The sequence below is a fragment of the Polistes canadensis genome, unplaced genomic scaffold (assembly GCF_001313835.1).
Source record: "Polistes canadensis isolate GaletaPanama2010 unplaced genomic scaffold, ASM131383v1 scaffold_31, whole genome shotgun sequence".
Lineage (NCBI taxonomy): Eukaryota > Metazoa > Arthropoda > Insecta > Hymenoptera > Vespidae > Polistes > Polistes canadensis.
Window position 1 is genome coordinate 701,948 of NW_014569578.1, and position 21,518 is coordinate 723,465.

At 35.5% G+C, this 21,518-nt stretch overlaps 1 protein-coding gene across 47 annotated transcripts in view; it reads left to right on the forward strand.

Moving 5' to 3' along the window:
- Positions 1-21,518, forward strand: part of LOC106784137 (Down syndrome cell adhesion molecule-like protein Dscam2) — a 66,785-nt gene that overhangs the window by 7,378 nt on the left and 37,889 nt on the right. For 8 of the 47 annotated variants that reach the window (XM_014743320.1, XM_014743331.1, XM_014743323.1 and 5 more), the window contains exons 3-6: positions 415-596; positions 1,050-1,188; positions 4,962-5,123; positions 12,373-12,522. In XM_014743320.1, the coding sequence (XP_014598806.1) occupies positions 415-596; positions 1,050-1,188; positions 4,962-5,123; positions 12,373-12,522 (633 nt within the window). Of the gene's footprint in view, positions 1-414; positions 597-1,049; positions 1,189-2,751; positions 2,914-4,262; positions 4,425-4,961; positions 5,124-6,411; positions 6,574-7,104; positions 7,276-9,244; positions 9,410-9,839; positions 10,002-12,372; positions 12,523-14,044; positions 14,169-14,813; positions 14,938-15,036; positions 15,161-16,920; positions 17,054-17,447; positions 17,572-18,375; positions 18,500-21,518 lie in introns of all 47 variants that reach the window. The other 39 variants (XM_014743337.1, XM_014743332.1, XM_014743340.1 and 36 more) reach the window with 15 other exon arrangements.

Sequence of the window (21,518 nt, forward strand, 5' to 3'; positions counted from 1 at the left end):
AAACGAATGATAAGGAAAAGGAAATCCACAAACTGCCAGGATTACTTCTTATTTTGTTATTTAATCGAAATTTCATATTTCATAAATAGATTATTATACTTAAGTATTCTCGATCTTTCCTAGATTCGTCATACGATAGGAAAAGTAATTCATCAAAATAATCTAATAGAAAAGAAAGAGAATATTATTTTAATTTGGTATTATGTGTAATTGAGGTATTTCCGCTTAAAAATGTATTATAGTAGATCGTCGATCAATTCACCGTTAATGAGGAAATTGCGGCAAGATCTTCGCGTTAAGAATTGCAACGATAGCTCGTGTTATTGTATACTAGGTCAGACCATTCCACAGCGACGACGGTTATTATATCATTGAGAAGATGAGTCAATGAAGATGGATGGTTTTTTATTTCAGTTACTAACGCTGAGGATGAATCTATGGGACCCGTTTTCGTTAAGGAACCACCAAACAGAGTTGACTTCTCAAATGGAACTGGAGCTGAAGTTGAATGCCGAGCTAGAGGAAACCCCCAACCGGACATTATTTGGGTTCGTGGTGATGGTACTGCTGTTGGAGATGTTCCTGGATTGAGACAGGTAGCTTCCATTAATTTTTTCTTTTCAAGTGATATCGTTATTATAACAACAATAAATTGGTCAGTTTGATTTCAATTATTATGTATTCGCGAATACATAAACGTGATCAAACACATTCAAGAATTTCTCTTGTATTTGTACGCTTTAGTTATTTATTGTGTTGTCCAATTATTTCCACTTCGTTACTTCCATTGTTTTGCTTTATACTTATACGATGTGAAATATTAATCGACCCTAACACATAATACTTACTTTAATGGCTAATGAAGCCTACTTACTACCGTTTTTATCTAATCGACCGTAAGATTGTTGACTTCTTTGTTACATATAATATAATACTTTTATATACGCGTACATATTACATAATATAAAATAGAATACTTTTTTTTATATACTCGAGATTAAAATCTCTGAACGTACATACTCGACAGCTCATTCTTCTACTTGGTGCAGGTCCTACCGAACGGAAATTTGGTCTTCCCTCCTTTCCGCGCAGAGGATTATCGTCAAGAGGTTCATGCTCAGGTTTACAGCTGTCTCGCACGTTCTCCAGCCGGTTCAGTTCACAGCCGAGATGTTAATGTAAGAGCCGGTAAGTGCCTTCCATCCCGAATACTATACCTGTACGATATAGGTTCTTCTGTTGTTTGGCCATCTATTATAAAATTTGTAGAAAAATATAAAAAAGATTTATATCGAGAAAATTTTGTTAAATTTTATGTTCTCAGTAATATTAAATTAATAGTAAATTTTCACTGAATTCAATTTCAACAAATAAAATCATTTACTATCCCGAATATCCAAAAATTCAATTGAATAAATTATACATTATTGATTCAATTAATACTCTTGAATGATAATATTTATTTAATTATATATTTATTATACATTAATTATTAAAATATAATGATATTATATTGTAAATCTCTAGAAAGATGGCCAAACGCTTTAATGTGAGAATTTTTTTCAGCAAAATTATAAGGAAAACAAATATCTTGGAAGGTCAAGTAGCAATTTATCGTGTACTTGAAAGCCACTAACGCGTCGTCGTTGTCAATTAGGTAGACTTTGTAAATAATTATCCGGTTGGGGAAAAGAGAGGGGATTAAGACGCAGGACACTTGGATCTCCTTTACGCGTTTAATTACAGAAGAATAAAGATCGCTGCCGCCGCCGTCGCATTTCTATGTGAAACGCGTTTTCGCATAATGACTCTTCTGTCTCTTCTTTTCTCTTTCTTTTTCTCTTTCTTTTTTTTTCTATCTTTTCGCGTGTCTCATTCTATTTTCAATATATAAATTAAAATAAACTTCGTGTATATATATATATGTACAAAGTGTCTCGAGTCATGATTCGGTTTATATTTGCGTGTATTATGTGTATTTTATGGAAAGAGAAAGTAAGAGCAAGAGGATGAGGGAGTTGTTTAGTGATTCACGTTGATGACGTTACGGCAACTTCGTGACTCGCTTTGCTATCGATTGAAGTTATTTTTGTGGGTTTCTCTTTCACCGGTTTCATTCTTCTTCCGCGATTTTAGAAAGAAATGTACTTATAATCTCGTGAGTGAGTTTTTTTAATCAGATTTTTGGATTACGTCGAAATAAACAAATGAGGGAAGAAGAATATGAAGAAGGAGGAAAAGAAGAAGAAGAAGATGGGGAAAAAATTATTTCTCGATCGTATAACGACGAATAATGAGCGGCACATACTCTCCTACTACGCTTTCATTTGTGCCTCGTTAATCTATCTCTTTTCTGCTTTTTTTTTTTTTCGCCTACAGCATTCTCGCGTAAGAGTATTGAACGTCATTAGTATCGTTGAGAGATAACGAGTGTATATGTAACACGTGCTTGTTGGTCGTGAGAGCTTTTAACGAGAAGCGCCGAAAATACGCGGAATTTTGTTTTTAGTATATTACGTTTTTATACAAGTCTACTATTAGTTTTGTTAAAAGTGGTCGTTATTTCAATAGTAGGAAGAAACAAGTTTGATTAAAATAAAAAATATCGTTATAATGTCAGGAAATATAGAGATAAATAAGCGGGAATATATACGTCGTTTTAATTTTATTCATATTAATCGTTGAAAATTGTTATTTCTTTTTTTTTCTAATTTCCTTCTTCCTCTATGTGAAAAAAATATCGGAAAATAGTGGTGGCGCAGTATTACGATACTGATGTGAACAAGGAATATGCTATCCGTGGGAACAGCGCTATATTGAAATGTGTCGTGCCTTCTTTCGTCGCTGATTTCGTAAAGGTTCTTTCATGGCATACCGATCAGGGAGAGGAATTTGTACCGGGCGATGATTTTGGTATTTTATTTACAATTCATTTATTTTATGTTAGATTTTGCATATCGAGCAAATGAACGAACTTATCATCTATCTATTTATATACACATTATATTATACTGAACCAGCAAAATCCTTTTTCATGAGCAGATCGAATATCGCACTATCTATCGTTTCATTCTACTATCGTTAAATTATCTGCGTATGAGAAAAATCATTCATTAAGGAAACACCCTGTCCATTATGATTTACGATACTTTAACGATATTTTATAAATGCAATTTGTAGTTTCGTGACTGTATTATTCGATTTTATCGATTTGGATAAGAATTTTTTCTATCTTTATGAATATTACGAAGTAATATGTGGAGTTCTTGAACATACACGAATCCGTAATTCCTTTCATTAACATTGTTCTCGGTTCATATCCATCACTTTAAAATAATTGGAGCGCGTTGACGATATCTGTTCCATTCCCTTTTTATCTTTTTATATATATATATCTAGACCTATTTACCTATCTATGTATCTATCTTTCTTTTTAATGTATGTAATCTCTTAGGGTTCGTCGTCCGATGATAAAACATATCCTTTACGTGCAGCTTCGTGTAGTTTCGTGCAGTCTTGCGTGTTAGGCTGGTGCTGCGACTGCGGTGTAAGATGCGACAATGCGAATCGATCTGCTCTCGAACAGCCGATGTAATCTCACCCTCATGGCTCTCGTCAACGTCGACGAATTTTCTTCCAGTCGTCTACCTCCGATAAATCGTGATATAAATTACGTTTTTCGTTGTTGTTGTTGTTGATTATATAACAAATTTTTGACAAAATTTTGTAAACGTTTCTAGAATAATTTATTTTTTTTTAAGAAATTCTTAGGAAACTCATATCATTCATATTATTATGTTAATATTAACATAAATAAAAAAAGTAAAAATAACATTATCATAAATCTTGTTATGAAATCTATGTAAATTAATTTGTTAAATTTATTATATTATATTGTAATTTTGCAATCATATATGCATTTATGAATTGAATAAATTTTAATCGAAGTTAAGAAATTTTGATAAAAATTAAACTTTAGCAATAAAAGTAAGTTATTTAGCGATTTAGAAAATGACGTCAAGTATATAAGTAACTTCTCTTGATTTTCCCTTTATTCTCGGAAATATGTATCTTAATTTTCCGCTTGTTTGTGAAACGGTGTATTTGATCGCGTGCGTGAAGATTATTCGATGCTTGCGAGCGATAGGAGAGAGAGAGAGAGAGAGAGAGAGAGGGAGAGAGAGAGAAGAGTGAGTCGAATGAATAATAGTATCGTCCTTTTAAAAACGGCCACGGTAATTCATTGTCATCGTTTATTACAGTGGTGCATCAGTACTATCAGTCAGAAGTTAACAACGAGTATGTTATTCGCGGCAATGCGGCGATTCTCAAATGCAGTATACCGAGCTTTGTGGCAGAATTCGTTCAAGTAGTCGGTTGGCAGGATGACCAAGGAAATTCTTTTAATCGGGAGGAAGGAAATGGTAGGGGGGAGAAGTTTTGATTAGGGGAGCCGAATTATCTTTTTCCCCGAATTTTAACATTATATCTGAACGTTACATGCAGCGTTGCATTTCGCGAGCGGTCAACGTCGAACGTGCGCGATAAAAATAATTCGATAAACAAATTTGATCTAATGGATGATTAATAAAATGTTTGATTATATACATGTAAACGAAATGTTACGTTTAAACCATGACTGTTTAGGATGAAAGAAGAGATTCGATAATTATTATTATTTTATGATTTATCAGAGAGATTGTGAGAAAAGCAGTAGCGGTATCGTCATCATTTATATTACTTAATCTTTTTATTATATATAATTTTAAAGATTATATACTTTTTTTTATAATTGAAATATATTTGTGTAGTATTTGAATCATCACGCGATACGCCACTGTATACTATAGAATGGTAAGAAGCTTGTAGAATACTCATTCAACGAATGAATCAAGTTCCACCGAGACGAAGTAGTCAATGGAATTTCGAGAGTTTTTCTAGCAGTCGTTTCTTTTCTTTAGTTGTGACTCAGTATTACGAGGCAGAGGTGGTATCGGAATATGTGATAAGGGGAAATGCAGCCATCTTGAAATGCACCATACCGAGCTTCGTTGCTGAATTCGTCTCGGTTGAATCGTGGGTGGGAAGTGATGGCTCGACCTTCAGACCGTCCAATCATTATGGTACACATTTACAGCAACGAATCTATGCATTCACACATGCGTACAATCGTACACATATATACATTTACACATATAAAAAGACGAGCTTACCCTCGATTTTTCTCTTTTTGGTCCCTTATTCCTCGTCGAAAAATTTCATTTCCCTCAGAGTCCTCGACGCCCTTTAGGCATCGGTGCGTTCCCTCATAGCACGTCGCGTCATACGTCGTAGTTGAACGTGTACAAAATAGCACGTGGTAAACGATTCGTTTCCGCTCGCGCGCCGACTCTCGGTGTCTCCTGATGGCACACGGCGGTGGCAGTTGACACGTACGTTACGTTCGTATGTGTGTGTAAGTTGAGGGTTGATGAACTATACGATCATTCTCACGCTGTACAATTGTACCGTGGTATTCAAATTAACCAAATTTTTTCATGCCTTTAACCTTATTCTCTCTCACAAAAACTTGTTCTAGAAATGACATTTTATTTCTTTTCTTTGGTCCTATTTTGTTTATTATATTATTATAGATATTTCATCGATTTATTCTGATTTAATTAGATTAATTTTACGCCAATTTAGGTCAGAAATAAAGTGACAACGATGTCTCAGTAAATCTGGATTAAATTCGACTAGAACGGAACTTAATATTAGATTTGAATATATTAATCATGATCAGGAATATCTGGTGTGTGTCTGTGTGCTTTTCGTACAGTCGTTGCGCAGCCTTACCAACCGGAAATCCTGACAGAGTACGTAATAAGGGGTAACAGTGCGATCTTGAAATGCAGCATCCCGAGTTACATCGCTGAATTTGTTACCGTTGAGGCATGGATAAGAGAGGACGGAGAGGTCTACATTCCGGAGGATCCTGCTATTGGGCAGGGTACTAGAGACGTGTCTCCTCTTTCATTTCCTCATCGACTGATCGATACATTCGCGCGAATTCGTTTCTTATAGTATCTTCTTACATAATTATCGAGTCTCTTGTGTTTTTATTTGTTTATAAATCATTTTATATCGTCTGACAATGTTTAACCCGTTTCTTCTTTTCTTCCAAAAATTTGCTTACGTTATTGTTTTAAAAATATTATTCAATTGTTTCGAATTTGCAAAAAGATGTATCGATTGGTCTCGAAGAGAGTACCTGGCATTCCATTCGTTTGTGATTAATCCAAGCTAACCGAAAAATCAACGAAAAAATTTGTTTTTAATTAAACAACACATTGTTTATTATATTATTTCGAACTATTGTTTTCTAATTGACCCGTTTGCCTAACAATGTCCTGGCAATGCCCGCGCGGGCAGTCGTTTCGCAGTTCTTTGTCACCGAGGCTGAGAACGAGTACGTGATCAGAGCAAACAGTGCGATCATGAAATGCAAAATACCGAGTTTCGTGTCGGAGTTCGTTCAGGTGGATCAGTGGATTGCCGATGATGGGACAGTATACACGGCTGGAAAGGAGTACGGTAGGAGTCGTGGTCGATAGCCGCATAATTAACGATCACACACTCCGGGACTTGGACAATTTTCATCTTTCCTCTGCAATTCTCGTTCCTCTTTCTCTCTCTCTCTCTCTCTCTCTCTCTTTTTAATTTGACCTATCTATGATATCAATCTCGTTTACTTCTTGTCGAGTAATAACGGCAACTACGTAGAAACCACAATTTCGTTTACCTATTATCTACGTGATTTATTTTATTACGAGTATTTAAACGATTGATAGTTTGTGGCTTATTGTTTTTCCATGGAAAGAATAATTACATTATTCTTATTTTTCTTATTATTATCATTAATATCGTTTGTAGTTTATATTTTTTGCCTAAATTATTGAATTGTCTAATAAGTTTCATGAGTTTAATCATTGATTCTTTTAATAATACCTTTCTATCCCATTATCGAGATCAATCGATTTTCACGCGTACTTATAACGATAATGATTCATCATCGTTTACATAACGATCTACCTATCTCTCTTTCTGGGAAACGGCGCGTTGCAGTGGTCCAGCAGTTCTACGAGACGAGAGTCATCGACGAGTTTGTCTTGCGCGGTAATACGGCAACCTTGAAGTGCTTAGTGCCCAGCTTTGTGGCGGATTTTGTAGACGTGATCGAGTGGCTTGCAGTTGAGGATGGCTCGACGTATACTTCTAGTAATCAAGACGAAAAGGGTATAGTTTTACAGTTTCGAGTGTGAAAATGAATTAACGATCGAGCTGCTTTAGTTGTATCCATTTTTATTTAAATAATGCTCTTGTAGATTTATATATAGGCATGCCTTGAAAATGATGTTGAAAACGATGTCCTTAAATTTTTCTTTACAATCGAATAATAAAACGTTAGGCAATACAAAATTCGCTATAAAAGTATAGATATGACACGATCAACGCTTCAGTTAGTAGCGGAATTAGAATGGAAAAAGCTGTACGGCACTCGACACGGTACTTATATTAAATTACTATATTAAATTACACCTCGGTTACTCATCCTTGGGTATTAAGTAACGCGGTTTTCCACTCGCGTGCGTGCGTGAGTGAACGTTTGCACGCAAAACCACCTTTTTTGTCTTCGAAGAGTGAAGAGAGTATTGTACACGATCGAGTACGATGATCGTGCTGGTATATATATAAAAAAAAAAAAAAAAAAAAAAAAAAAAAATTAAAAAGAAGAAGAAGAAGAGGATGGTCGATGAAGCGGAAAGCAGGAGTCCGAGGCAAAGTTTGCACCTGCCCTTTTCTCGATCNGGTATTAAGTAACGCGGTTTTCCACTCGCGTGCGTGCGTGAGTGAACGTTTGCACGCAAAACCACCTTTTTTGTCTTCGAAGAGTGAAGAGAGTAGTGTGCGTGTATAAGAGAGAAAAAAAGGTAGGAATTATTTGAAAAAAAAAAAAAAAAAAAAAAAAAAAAAAAAAGAAAAAAAAAATTAAAAAGAAGAAGAAGAAGAGGATGGTCGATGAAGCGGAAAGCAGGAGTCCGAGGCAAAGTTTGCACCTGCCCTTTTCTCGATCGATTCTCGGTTTTACATGGATGGGTGGATGGAAACGCGCGTGCGGCTGGCAGTGGCCTCGTTCGGCTTGGAAACTTCGGATTAGGTTAAGTCAGACTAATCAGGCCGAGAGCAAATTAACGTACCGTATCTCTACGAAGAGACGAGACCAGCCTCGTCGGCTTTATATTCGCTTTTCGGTGAAGAGCGGATCGTTTCCGGGGTTATTTGCCGATGATAGAATTGAATTTTCCTACGGCGCTTTACCCACCTCTATTACTTTCTCTTTCTCTCTCTTTCTATCTATCTCATTTTCACTCTTTTTTTTTATCTAACTGTCTCTCATTCTCTCTTTCCAGGAGAAATTCTACTGGTTGCTCGTTCAAACAAGAATCCACTAAATTTGATCTTTGATGTGTCATCTGTTCGAAATGATTATGTACTAGTAATGTCGTTAGGGTTCATTAAAGGTTTACTCTTAACAGATTTACTTTGATTTCCGTTCAACATGAGAAATTGCCCGTATAGTAGGAAAATTAGTGTCTATCACTTATAATTAGTGTAATACAATTTCTATAGAGGATCGTTTAAGGTATTTCATTCAACGTATTATTGATTTTTATAAATATAATTAATGTTTAATATATCATATTATTAATATGATACGTACGTGAAACGAGAAATGATTCGTTTAAGCTAGTCAACGTGTTAACAATTTCTCCGTAAACGTTTTTTGGTGGTCTCTTTGTAATCTTCTCCTGTGTCGAGAATATTGGTATTTCGTAAAAATCGATCGAACGAACGTGTCGAACGTAACGATGACCAGATGAAGTTTTGCACCGTTTAATTGACATTCCACTTTTGTTCGGTGAATCTGACGAAGATTCATAGATGCATCGTTGGGTTATCAAATTCACGAGTTGATCCCTGCTCGGTTCATTGAAATTTTAATCTGTGAGATCAAAGCAAGAGGTCGTGTTCCACTGACGATCACTCTCTCTCTCTCTCTCTCTCTCTCTCTATCTCTCTCTCTCTCTCTTTTTCCGACTTCTTTTTTTTTGTTAAACCACTCTTCCGGTCTCCCTTATTCTTGTATTCCATTTAAATCTCTCTTCTTCTCTTTTTATCCTTTTTCTCTCTCGCTTTATTACAGTGGTCGGGCAGTACTTTGAAGTTCAGGTTTACGACCAGTTCGCGATACGCGGCAACGCGGCCATTTTCAAATGTCAAGTTCCTTCCTTCGTAGCAGACCACGTGGATGTTGTAGGTTGGATCGACTCGAATGGCGGAAGTTACGTCGCCGATGACCAGTCATACGGTAGAGACACTCGCTCTAACGTATTACGCCAAACGTATATATCTATTATTTTTTACCCCTTTGAACGAGGATAACAACGTGGAATATTAAATGAATAAAAACAGTGTCGTTAAACTCGTTCGCTCGGCTTATTACGTATCTTCTTTCTATTTTTCCTATTTCATAAAAATAATCCGTTCGTAGATGCACGCGAGATATTATCTGCCGAAGATGCAGATCACTACGCAGGTTATAATGACAAAAATGAATGAATTAATTTATGACAAAGATCTTATAAGCAATAATATCGAATATTTATTTCGAACGCGCGTGAAAAAAAAAATAAAATTTGACGTACCTATCAATTGTACGTAACTGACGATCGATAGGATGCACTGTGTAGAAGATTTGCATCTTTATGGTAAAACCGGAAACCGATGTCTGGTTACAGTTGTCGGGCAGCGGTATGCAGTGAACGTGATGGACGAACACGTTCTACGGGGGAACGCTGCTATTATCAAGTGTCACATACCGAGCTTCGTCGCCGAATTCGTGGAAGTCGACTCTTGGATTGAAGACAATACTACTGACATTTATCCTAGACCCGATTATGGTACACGCACATTTAACAAGATGAAATATCGACTCGCGTTTAAATTGTTTATTTATTGTCGTTTTGTCTTGTCCTTTGTATGCATCGTAAATCTCGTTGGTGACTCGTTTGAAAGTTCACCCTGATTTATATTATATTCGAATCTCGACTTTCGAATTCGATCCTCGACTTTTCTTCTAGTCGTACGCTTCTTCTTTATGATGAATAAAATCGAATCTTATATTAAAAAAAGAAATGATACAAACAAGAACGAAAAAAGAAGTATAACTTCATAAAGTTATCGAAGAAAAAAATTCAAATCCGTCGAATAAATTAACGATTATATATCAAGATCACTCTCGAACACCGCTTAATTGACCATCCCAATTAAATTTACGTATCGATAATGAACGATTTTCTGTCTCTCACTCTTAGCGTGAACATGAATTAACGTTTGACGCGTCTTATTAATTGTATAATAGCACGCGATTGATCTGACATGCAAGATCGTTGTTGCTTCTTTTTCTTTTCGTTTATCTTAATGAACAATAGAATATTTCCTATGTTAGATCAATTCAGGAAGATAGAATTCTAATATGCCAGGAAATTGGGTTTCAGCAAGGATCTTGAATGTATGCTCTTCTATTTTTTCTTTCGTATTCTCAGGATCGATCTAATTCTAGATTTTTTCTTATAATCTAATGTAATTGAAGAAAGTTTATGGAGAATTTTCGTTTTATTCGAACGCTCTTCTCTTATGAACGTTTCGAAACCGAGCATATATTATACTTATAAGCGTCTTTTTAAGAACTTCGTTTATTGCTGCCGAGTATATTGAATTTCTCTCGGAATAAATTCGTACGACGTTGACTGCCGCTGCTCGCGCTGTCCCAGACATCCTTCCCTTGTCCTTCAATTTTTTTTCCTTTTTTATTTGAAATCATTTTATTTCTTTCCTAGCGCCATTCCGAATTAACCCTTTTTTTACAAGTCTGTAGTCATTAATATGCTTCATAATGTTTGTAATTGCTTGAGTTTTTCTTTTTTTTTAATTGCATGACTTTGATTAATCCGTTCCGTATGTCCTGTTTTGCGACATATAAATTGTCTTTATTACATTCTTAACAGCTTGTTAATCATTAGGACAGATGTTTCTACTCACAATATATATGTTTTTGATAAATATCAGATCTAATTTTGAACGATAACTGATGATATGATCAGTTAGATCCATTTAAAAGTATAAAATAATTTTATAATTGTTCGGAGTATTTGTTTTTTCTTTTATTTCGAAAATAAACCATTTCCTAAAATGTTCAAATGTTGCAAAGCATGATATCGGAAATGTTAACAAAATAATTCCAACGATGGACCCTTTATCACTTAAACGTATAGTTTTCGTGGTTTCAAATATTTCTTATGAAATTGCAATGTACTTTATAAATATAATTGTTCATTAATTGTATCGGAAAGACAATTTTTGCAGATAACATAATAAATGTTTATTTTCATCAAAATAATTATCAATTTGCACATTTCAACAAAATATAAATAGTTTATTATGACATATATATATATATAGACTGCATTTTCAAATAATAATTAAATATACATGAATTTGTTTAATCGATTACGATATTCACAGTGTTTATTTTTTATTGATGCCAAATTTTAAACAATGTATCTATAACAAATGTGTATATATTTATAAAATATATGATTTATATTAAATTTAACGTTTCCTTAAATGCAAAGGGTCAGAGGAAATAATGCGTAGTAATAATAATACATGAATGCAATAAATGTAATTGTGTTTTGTAGTTACTCGATAACAAACATCACATTTAATTAAGCATCGAACGTACTCGCGCAGTATTTCCTCTCGTCGTTATATTAACGCGTTGGAATTCCCTAGCGGTGCGTCGGACGATTGAAGTTGGAAATATAGACGAAATTTCTCGACATTCAACGTTCGACTCACTTGGGAAGCAATGACTATAGTGTGGCATGCATACGATTCTATTCAATTAATCGTATTAGATACTTCGCGAAAACGTCTAAAGATCTTGCACGTTTTTTTTCAAAATGATTGAATTTGATCTCGTCTTGTCGAAAATTTGATAACAAATTCTTCTTATTTCTCGTATACGTACGTTATCATTTTTATATTAATTTTCAATATACATTTTTGGAATAATTATTGTAATTGTTTATACTAAGAGATACATTATAAAATGAATTTTTTTAAATTTTCGAACTTAATCCATTTCCATAATTATCGACATAGTTATTAACAGTCGAAAATCAATCATTTTGATTTGCATGATAATATGATAAGGATGAAGATAAGATTATTAATCTTTTTTTTTTTTGGGGGGGTTATTTCGAATAGATGGTAAATACTTGGTTTTGCCTTCTGGAGAATTACATATCAGAGATGTTGGACCAGAAGACGGATACAAGACTTATCAATGCCGTACGAAACACAGACTCACTGGAGAAACAAGATTATCTGCTACTAAGGGACGTCTCGTCATTACCGGTAAGTCGAAGCATAGAAATTTTCTATCTTTCACATTGAAAGTACGATTCTGATTGATCTTTTCTTTGTTAAGATTTTATTCTTCATTAATATTGTATTCAATTAAATTTAGAACGATGTTTGTCAAGTTTGGAATTCATTTTTTGCTTATTCATTTCCATATCTACGTAAATCAGAATCGTGTTTCCGATTTTGAATCCAGACGTTTCAATGATACAATCAATTAATAATCATTTTACATTAATTATACGTATCACACATGGTCGAGAGAAGTAATAATTATATAACAATTTATTATAATTAATATAGTAGCGAAATGCTATAATGAAATCATTAGAAATAATACTTTTTATAAACATAATGAAAGATTCATTCGATTTGGGATAATAATAAACATTAGTATTTTTGTATGCATGGAAATACGTCTGGTTTCGAAATTTTTCTTAATAAGAAAATTAATTTTCCTATCAAATTCAAACATATTAAAATAAGAGTAAAATAAATGACAAATTTTGTATTAATTACTTGATCGAAATATTTACAACACTTTTATTGGAAAATTAACTTTCTTATATCATGTAATTATTCGTCTGGCCTTTTTTGCCAATTAGCTCGATCGTTTTTCAATAATTCATTATTTTCGTATAACGATTACCAATAAATATGGTAGCAATTGGACATAATTTATTGCGCGAATGTAAGAAAGATTATATTTTTCATTTTGTTAAATCATAAGTAAATACAATTAATGTCATATTTTTCAAATGAATCCATTAAAGGATCGAGTTGATTGGTAAACCTGAATGCTGGGACAGGGTACCCCTGCGGGCACGCGCCACCGCCCGCCCAAAACTTGACTCTTGGCATGATCGGTTACGAAAGTTATATTTCAAGAAAAAAAAACAAATAGAAAAAAGAAAAAAAAAAGAAAAAAAAATAATAATCGAAGCGCGAAATTCTCTTTCGTTTTTTAAACGGCGTCTCGCGATCTCCGGGCTCTGACCTTCGCTCTCGCGTGGTAAGTTCTTTAGAAAATAATTTGACGTCTTTAACGGAGGAATTACGGTTTTACTATTATTATTATCATTATTAAACTTTATGATGGACGTAACACTTAAGGAAGCTGCTATTTCTTTTTTTTTTGTCTCTTTTATCTATTATTGTTTATTCATTTTCTCGTTTTTCAATGTACGATGAAATATTTTTCATTCTTATCGAACAACGACTTCTTCAGCTTCGTTGAGTGTTTAATTGTCCCATTTTGCAACATTAATGGAGAACAAAATGTATAATAGCGATCAGTGAGAACATAAACACTGATCGAAGTCCTTTATTTGTGCATCGAATTGATTTTTCAATGGATAATAAAGAAAAAAGTATAATAATAGATATTAAATACGAAACAATTATTGAAATGAGTTAAATAAGGATTAGAATGTTCTAACGATCATAGAAAGTGGATAAAATAGGAAAGGGTTGCTGCTAATAAAGTATAAGGTTCTACGATCTTTTGGTTACGCAGAACCTGTGGGGAGTGTACGACCAAAGTTTCCGAGTATGGACAACATTAATGGACTTACGACGAGTTCCAGTGACAATATACCGCTTCTGTGCCCTGCTCAAGGATTTCCGGTTCCATCTCATAGGTACGATATTTTCTATCGTATCGCGTCGATCTGTAAGCGTGTATAAGGATATAATGAAAGGAACGGAATCTTGATAAAGGGTTTCAAAACACAGAAGGAATATTTCTTTATTCGATGGCCAAAATTTAGTGGTGTCGAGAAGATAAGGAAACGACTGAGTCAAATCTTTTAAATAATATCTTTTATTATCCAAAGTATATATCTAATCGAAAATGAAATAATTCAATTTCCATTATAGGATAATAATAATGATTAACGGTAGCTGATATCTCCTTTCGCCTTGATGTTCTTATTTAGAACCATCAGAGAGAATAGGACGTGGTATTTCACATACTCGACGTTCCATCTCTCTAAGGTCTTTTCCGTGTATTCTCAGAGACACCATCGGGAAATACCAAGTCGAAGATCGATAAACGCAGGAATGTGACATCTATCGATGTCAGATTAATACCACAATCGTTCAACTACCGACATTACGGTGACCTATTTCATTCGATCTTAGCATTCTACATTTTTTTAATAACTTCAATCCAATCGCATTGCTCGACGTTGTCCCATTTTGTTGATACTTATTGTGATCCAAGGAATAGCAAAGAAATATTAGAAAGATTATTGATAATCTCTAAATGTAGGCCTGATTTTTAGAGCCCGTGGGAAGCGTACGTCCCAAGATTCCTTCTACAGATGACATCCGTGGCTTCAGAACACTGGTTGACGGTTCGCAAGCCCTGCTGTGCCCAGCACAGGGGTTCCCCGTTCCTCTGCACAGGTAGAGAACAAACTTATGTTAGCGGTATGAATATAGGACGATGTTTAAATATTAAATAGGTAATAACGAATCGATTTTAAAATAACGCGACACAATTAGAACCGGTTGGCAGTGTGAGGCCAAAGTTTCCAACGATCGACGACTCTAGGAGTTTCCGAACAACCATGGATGGCTCGGTCACTTTGTTGTGTCCCGCTCAGGGCTTTCCTGTCCCTCTCTACAAGTAAGTCGAGTTTTCAAATCGTAAGCGTATTTCGTTTGTTTTTCGTCTATCCATTTATCTACCTTTGCCTTTCTCACTTTTTCCTTTCGAATGCAAGAAAAACAACGTTTATGGTTATTTTAACAAATAAAAGGATATAAGTCATGGTTAGAAACTTTGGATTAGAAATACGAGTATTCTACTGTGCTTTAAGAGTTTCCGTTAGTAATGTATTGGTAGAATTAGAATGTTGTTCATATACATATGGTTGCTGGAGATATTTGAGCTGTTTCATTTCAAAGTTCTACCAGGGTTTCCCTGTCCCTTAATGGTAAAGAAATAAGTGCCGATAGATACGGATTAATTTTGAATTTATCGGTTCTTTAGAACCAGTTGGCAGTGTAAGACCAAAGTTTCCTGCTATGTCAAACATAAACGGTTTCATGACGTACCAGGGTGGAACTATGACCCTATTGTGTGCTGCTCAAGGATTTCCAGTTCCATCTCATAGGTACGATCATAGTAGATTTAAGTTGAATACTTTTGACTCGCCGAGAGATTATCTTTCTCGATTAATTATAATCATTAGGATACACCTGTCCCGGTGTAGACAGGTATGTAGGATACACTTTCAACGGGAGTTTTGAATCTTTAGATTATTATCATCGTCATTAGTATTATTATTATTATGATTATTATTATTCAGAACCCGTTGGCAGTGTGAGACCAAAATTTCCAACGATAGACGACACTAGAGGATTTCGTACGATCAAAGACGGCTCGGTTACTCTAGCTTGTTCAGCCCAAGGGTTCCCTGTTCCCGTACACAAGTAAGTCGCGAATCGTTAAATAGTTTAGATCATCATTCAACGATTATAATTATTCTCTTGTTATCTCTCTTGGTGGATAACAATAAACAGAACCTGTGGCGAGTGCACGACCTAAGCTTTCGAGTATGATCAACCTGATTGGACTTTCAGCGAAGATGAACAATAGTCTTTCCCTTTTCTGTCCTGCTCAAGGATTTCCGGTTCCAACTTATAGGTACGATCGATATGAAAATTTTTGACTAATGATGATAATGGTTGTTGAAACGCTAATCGATTAGCAAAACGAATACAATGGCAAAGTGAAAGCACGAATGGCAAAGGAAATCATTTATATTGATCGATGCTAAAGAATTCATTCCGCGAACGGAATGACATACATTGCAAGAAGATAAATCTACACATATTTCCAGACAAAATAAAGCTCTTTCAATCGCTAGGTTCCCTGTCCTTGCATAGAAGGCATTTCTATGTTCCAATGAGAACGTAACTAACGTTCAACGTTCTAGTTTTCTTTCGTTCTAATTCACAGTGCCCGTTGGTAGCGTTCGTCCTAAATTTCCAACGATGGATAACTCGCGTGGATTTATTGCAAAAAGTGGCCACCCTTTAACGTTGCTGTGTCCTGCTCAAGGATTTCCTATTCCATTGTATAGGTGGGATGAGGTCATTGTATATATCATAAAACTAGATATTAGAATTTGAAATTGAAGTTATTTGATCGCGAGGGCGAATGAAAATTTGTGTTTGAAAAGAACTTTCGGGTGTGATAAAATATTAATTGGATTGTGAAATAGATATACGATCAAGAGAATTAATTAAAAGAAAATTAATTACCCTGCCCCAGCGAAATAAAATGGTTTCATGTAACAGGGCTGAAAATGATTGTTGAACAAATGATATTTGAATTTCAATTAACGACGATCACACCCAAATAAAAGTTCTTTCTCACAGAACCAGTCGCCAGTACAAAGCCCAAATTCCCGATGACAGAGAATTCGCGTACCTATACGACGTATACAGTTTGTCGCAACGAATCGCTGGCTTTACCATGTCCGGCTCAAGCCTTTCCTGTTCCAGCCTTCAGGTATACAAAATATCTTCGATTTAAGAACTGAAATAGAATATTCCAAGCGCGTCCGAGTTAATGCACGGCTACGATATCAAAGGAAAGGAGCAAAGGTGGATGACAAATTCGAGGTAGTAAGAATGTTCATATTCCTCTTTTTTTTTAATTAGATCGAATCTCAAAATAAATAAATCAATTTCTCAAAGTTCGAAATAAATATGATAGATTCGTAGATAATTTTATGGAATAACAAGAATTTAAACGGAAGAGAGTTATAAAGTTTTAAATAAAAATGGCATCAAACGGAACTTTATAATTATTTACAAGATGGTATTTAGATATTAATATACATTATTGGATGCAGTTTTCGATCACACTTTCAAGTACTCGTGTTGTTTCCAATATTTCGTAGAGCCTGTCGCAAGCACCCGTCCGAAATTCTCGTCGTTACACGATTCGCAGACTTTCAAAGTGTCCCTTGGTGGTGCGATGACGTTGCTGTGTCCTGCCCAAGGGTTTCCTGTTCCATTGCACAGGTAAAAAAAAGATCATCCACTTGGACGTGTCTATTTGAAGTAGGAGGATACAAAGATTGTAACTTTTTTCATTAGAACCGGCATCCAGTACTCGTCCACAGTTGTCCGGATCGAGCGACCTTCAAAGGTTCAGCGTATCTTCCTTAAAAAGCGTTACACTTCTATGTCCCGCTCAAGGATACCCAGTTCCTTTATATAGGTAGGCAGATGAATATGTTATTCTTTAGGAGATTTATAGGAATGACAAATAGTTCGTTTTGAGGTAGACAAGTAAAAAAAAAATTTGACTTACAAATACAAAAAAAATGAAGTACTATTGTATTAGGATATCGGAGTTATCAAGTTTAATAGGGGTATCCCTATTCCAGCATGTTATTGAAGAATTTAAAAGAATCTGGTTAAATCGACTTTTTTAGAACCTGCTTCAAGTACAAAGCCTCGATTTCCATCTGTGAACGATGTCGGATTGCGTGTTACGAAAGACACAAGTTTTACGTTGCTCTGCCCGGCTCAAGCATATCCAGTTGCCACATATAGGTAGGTCGATCGATTTGTCGATCGGTTTGAATTGACTGAGATCTTGTTACGCGTTTTTAACCCTGTCCCAGTAATCAGATAGTAGACTTTTTAATGATGTTTGCCATTCGACAATGACGTAACCTTTACAATGAATCTAACATTACAAATAATTCTTTTAATTTCCTTCTGTCAACGAAAAATCTCATTTGATTACGTCATTTTTGCTTTTGATTTAACAAATGTAGTGGATAAATGCTTAACCTCTATTCTCAGACTAATTTGTAGAACCGGTTGGCTTTGCAAAGCCCAAGTTTCCTACGATCGATAAGAGTCGAACTTTCGAAAGTTTGGAAGCACGCAGCGTTCAACTTTTGTGTCCTGCACAGGCGTATCCTGTACCGGTGTCTAAGTAAGTTCTTCAATAGAGGAATTAGAGAATTTGAAGGTTTATTTCGAGCTTAGTTTTTCGCCGTGCTTGGTCAAAAGTGATTATCACCGAGACAAAATCAATTCTCAATTTCACGGTAGGTAAACTTATTGCAAGCACGTCATCCGTTTTTACGACGAACGCGACATGTATGACGACAACAAAGGCAACCCTTTGATTATTCTTGTTTTTAGAAAGGCCACAAGGGATACTCGATAAATCGTTAAATCGATACACCACTTTGTTTCCTTTCCTCTGATAAGTTCTCCTTCCTCCTTTCCTCCCCCCCCCCATGGATAATCGAAACAATTTAATTCTTGATTTAATTTCAAATGAATTCGTTTAATCTTTGGTAGTTACTCGTGACAATGAATTTGTTAGTTTATCGAGGGATACGTACCTGGACCCAGTGTTGAGAAAGTCAGACAGATTCGAATTCGTTTGTAAAATTTGAGTTGTTCGGAAAAAAAATATCTCTTTTCTATTCAGAACCGGTAACCAGTGTAAAGCCGAAATTCACAAATGCCGATATAAAGGTGGTCAAGCCAACGCCGAGCATGAGCAAAGTGTCGATGACTTGTCCAGCTCAAGGGTTCCCTGTTCCCATTACACGGTCAGTAATAATCGTTATCTCTCAAAGGATCTTCCGTCCTTCTATTCTCGATTAGAACCGACGTCGAGCGCGAAACCAAAATTACCGGCCAATCGGAAAGTCGAATTCGTCGAAATGAAATCAGACGGTGCGGTGAGCCTCGTGTGTCCTTTACAAGGCTACCCTGTTCCAATTACGAGGTGAGACAAATACTCACCGTGGATTCTATCATACGCGTACATGTATCATGTAACATCGATCTCGTTAACCATGTCGAACGTATGTGTACTTTCGAGAGTATCATTTCAACGCTAGTTTCAGTTTTCAAATCAATTTTTCCACGTATCGGTATCAAACTTTCTATTGATACGAGAATTAAACTTGATTTCATCCTCATAACTTTCATTTATATTAATTCTCTATACAATTTTCTCTTTCATTTCTTTTGCTTTTTTTTTTAAATAAATTGTAAAATTAATTCCTTAACGAATCATTCGAACGACCATTTCGATCTGAACGTATTCTCTTAGAGCCTGTCGGATTCAAGTCTCCGATATTCTCCAGCGATGTTACGTTGAGCGCTTATTCGAGACGCGAGGGTATTGGCGTGGTGCTAGCCTGTAACGCTCAGGGATTTCCTGTTCCAACTGCCAGGTAAAACAAAATCTTGTTGCATCAGCAAACGCCTATCTCCTCTTTGAGGATCGAAAACGATCGTGGATTTCAGAGCCTGTAGGCGCGAGATCACCTAGGTTTACGTCGGATGATCTAAGCCGTACAATTGGGAGATATGAGGGACAGCCCATCACAGTATTTTGTGCAGCTCAGGGAAGCCCTGTCCCTACTACTAGGTAAATTGAAAAGGTTAGATTCTTCTTACGGAATGATTAGGATTTGTTTTAATCGAGCAAATAACACTTTTTTGCTTTCCCTTAAAATTGTTTCTCTTCCTTTCGATGATGTTTAGAACCAATTGGAAGCAAAGCACCTGCCTTTTCTGGAGAAGCCAAGATCTCTTTGCTATCACGACGAATCGGGAGAGAAGTTAGCATCTCCTGCAATGCCCAAGGTTACCCTGTCCCCACGTTTAGGTACGAAAGTTCGATGATAATCTTGATCCTATAAATTGGCTTGTGTTACTTCGTCGAGTTAATTGCTCTTGCTCGCAAGAGAACCTCTCGGGTCTCTGTCCCTAGCCATTGTATCCGAGTAATCGAATTTCGATGCTGTTTAGAACCCGTCGGAAGCAAAGCACCTGCCTTTGCGGGGGATACTAAACTCTCCCTGCTGATACGAAGAGTGAACTTGGATATTGGTCTTCTCTGTAACGTTCAAGGCCATCCGCCTCCTAAGGCTAGGTATTAGATTCAGAGTTGAAAGATTTCTATTAAAATTTACAGTAACCCTTTGAATTCGAGATTTATTAGAGAATTATTTGATTAGTAATTAATACATTAATCATTATAAATACTTATTCTATTGACGGATTGATTTTAACATGAATTTAAATATTAATATTTTTAAAGAACATTACTTTTTTGAATCTCGATCCCGAAGGGTAAATGTCAGTGAATAGAAAAAGACGAAAATGTTCTATTTTCGTAACATAAACTGAGGAGAAATCGTTTTTGTATGTAATAGATCTGAGGTAGGTCAGCTCTGTTTGCGAAGTTAAAGATATACTCGCGTTTTGCTATAAGTAGTAGTGTAGAATATCTTTTCAACGAAGTCACTTAGAGATTTTAAACGTCGACAATTTTAAAAGTACGCTGTTTTCTTTAGAACGCTTGAAGGTCATGAATTTGAAATGTAGGTCAAAGTACCAACGGGGTACCCTGTTTAAGAAGAAAAAGAAGACAAAGAGAAAGAAAAAAAAATGAGAGTAGGATTGACTTCGAAGAAATTTAGTCTATTTTTTTTTTTTTCATTTTCTTTCCCAGAACCCATGGGAAGCAAAGCACCCGCATTTCTTGGAGGTATAAAGTCCTTCTTTTTCTTCCACAAAATTAACACGGAAGTAAGCTTGCTGTGTAATGCCCAGGGCCACCCTGTTCCTGTGACCAGGTATTACATTACCTACTTTTGAAAGCTGTGCTTCAATTCCTTTGTAGGTCGCTCGTTTACAGACGTTAAGGGAAATTTTTAGATTATTGATCGTCGTTTCATCGCTTCTCGGTTGAAATAATATTCTAATTACGTCCTATGTTCAATGAAGAGATTGATCGAAGTATCAAAACTTTCGTTTCTTTTTGCTTGTTTGTTAAATATCACGGCAGAACCAGTGACAACGAGGAAGCCGAAATTCTCGAGTGACTCGAAAATAGTAGGCTGGTATGATCGAGCTGCAGGTCAAGATCTCACCTTGTTATGTCCTGCCCAGGGGTTCCCAGTTCCAACTTATAGGTATAT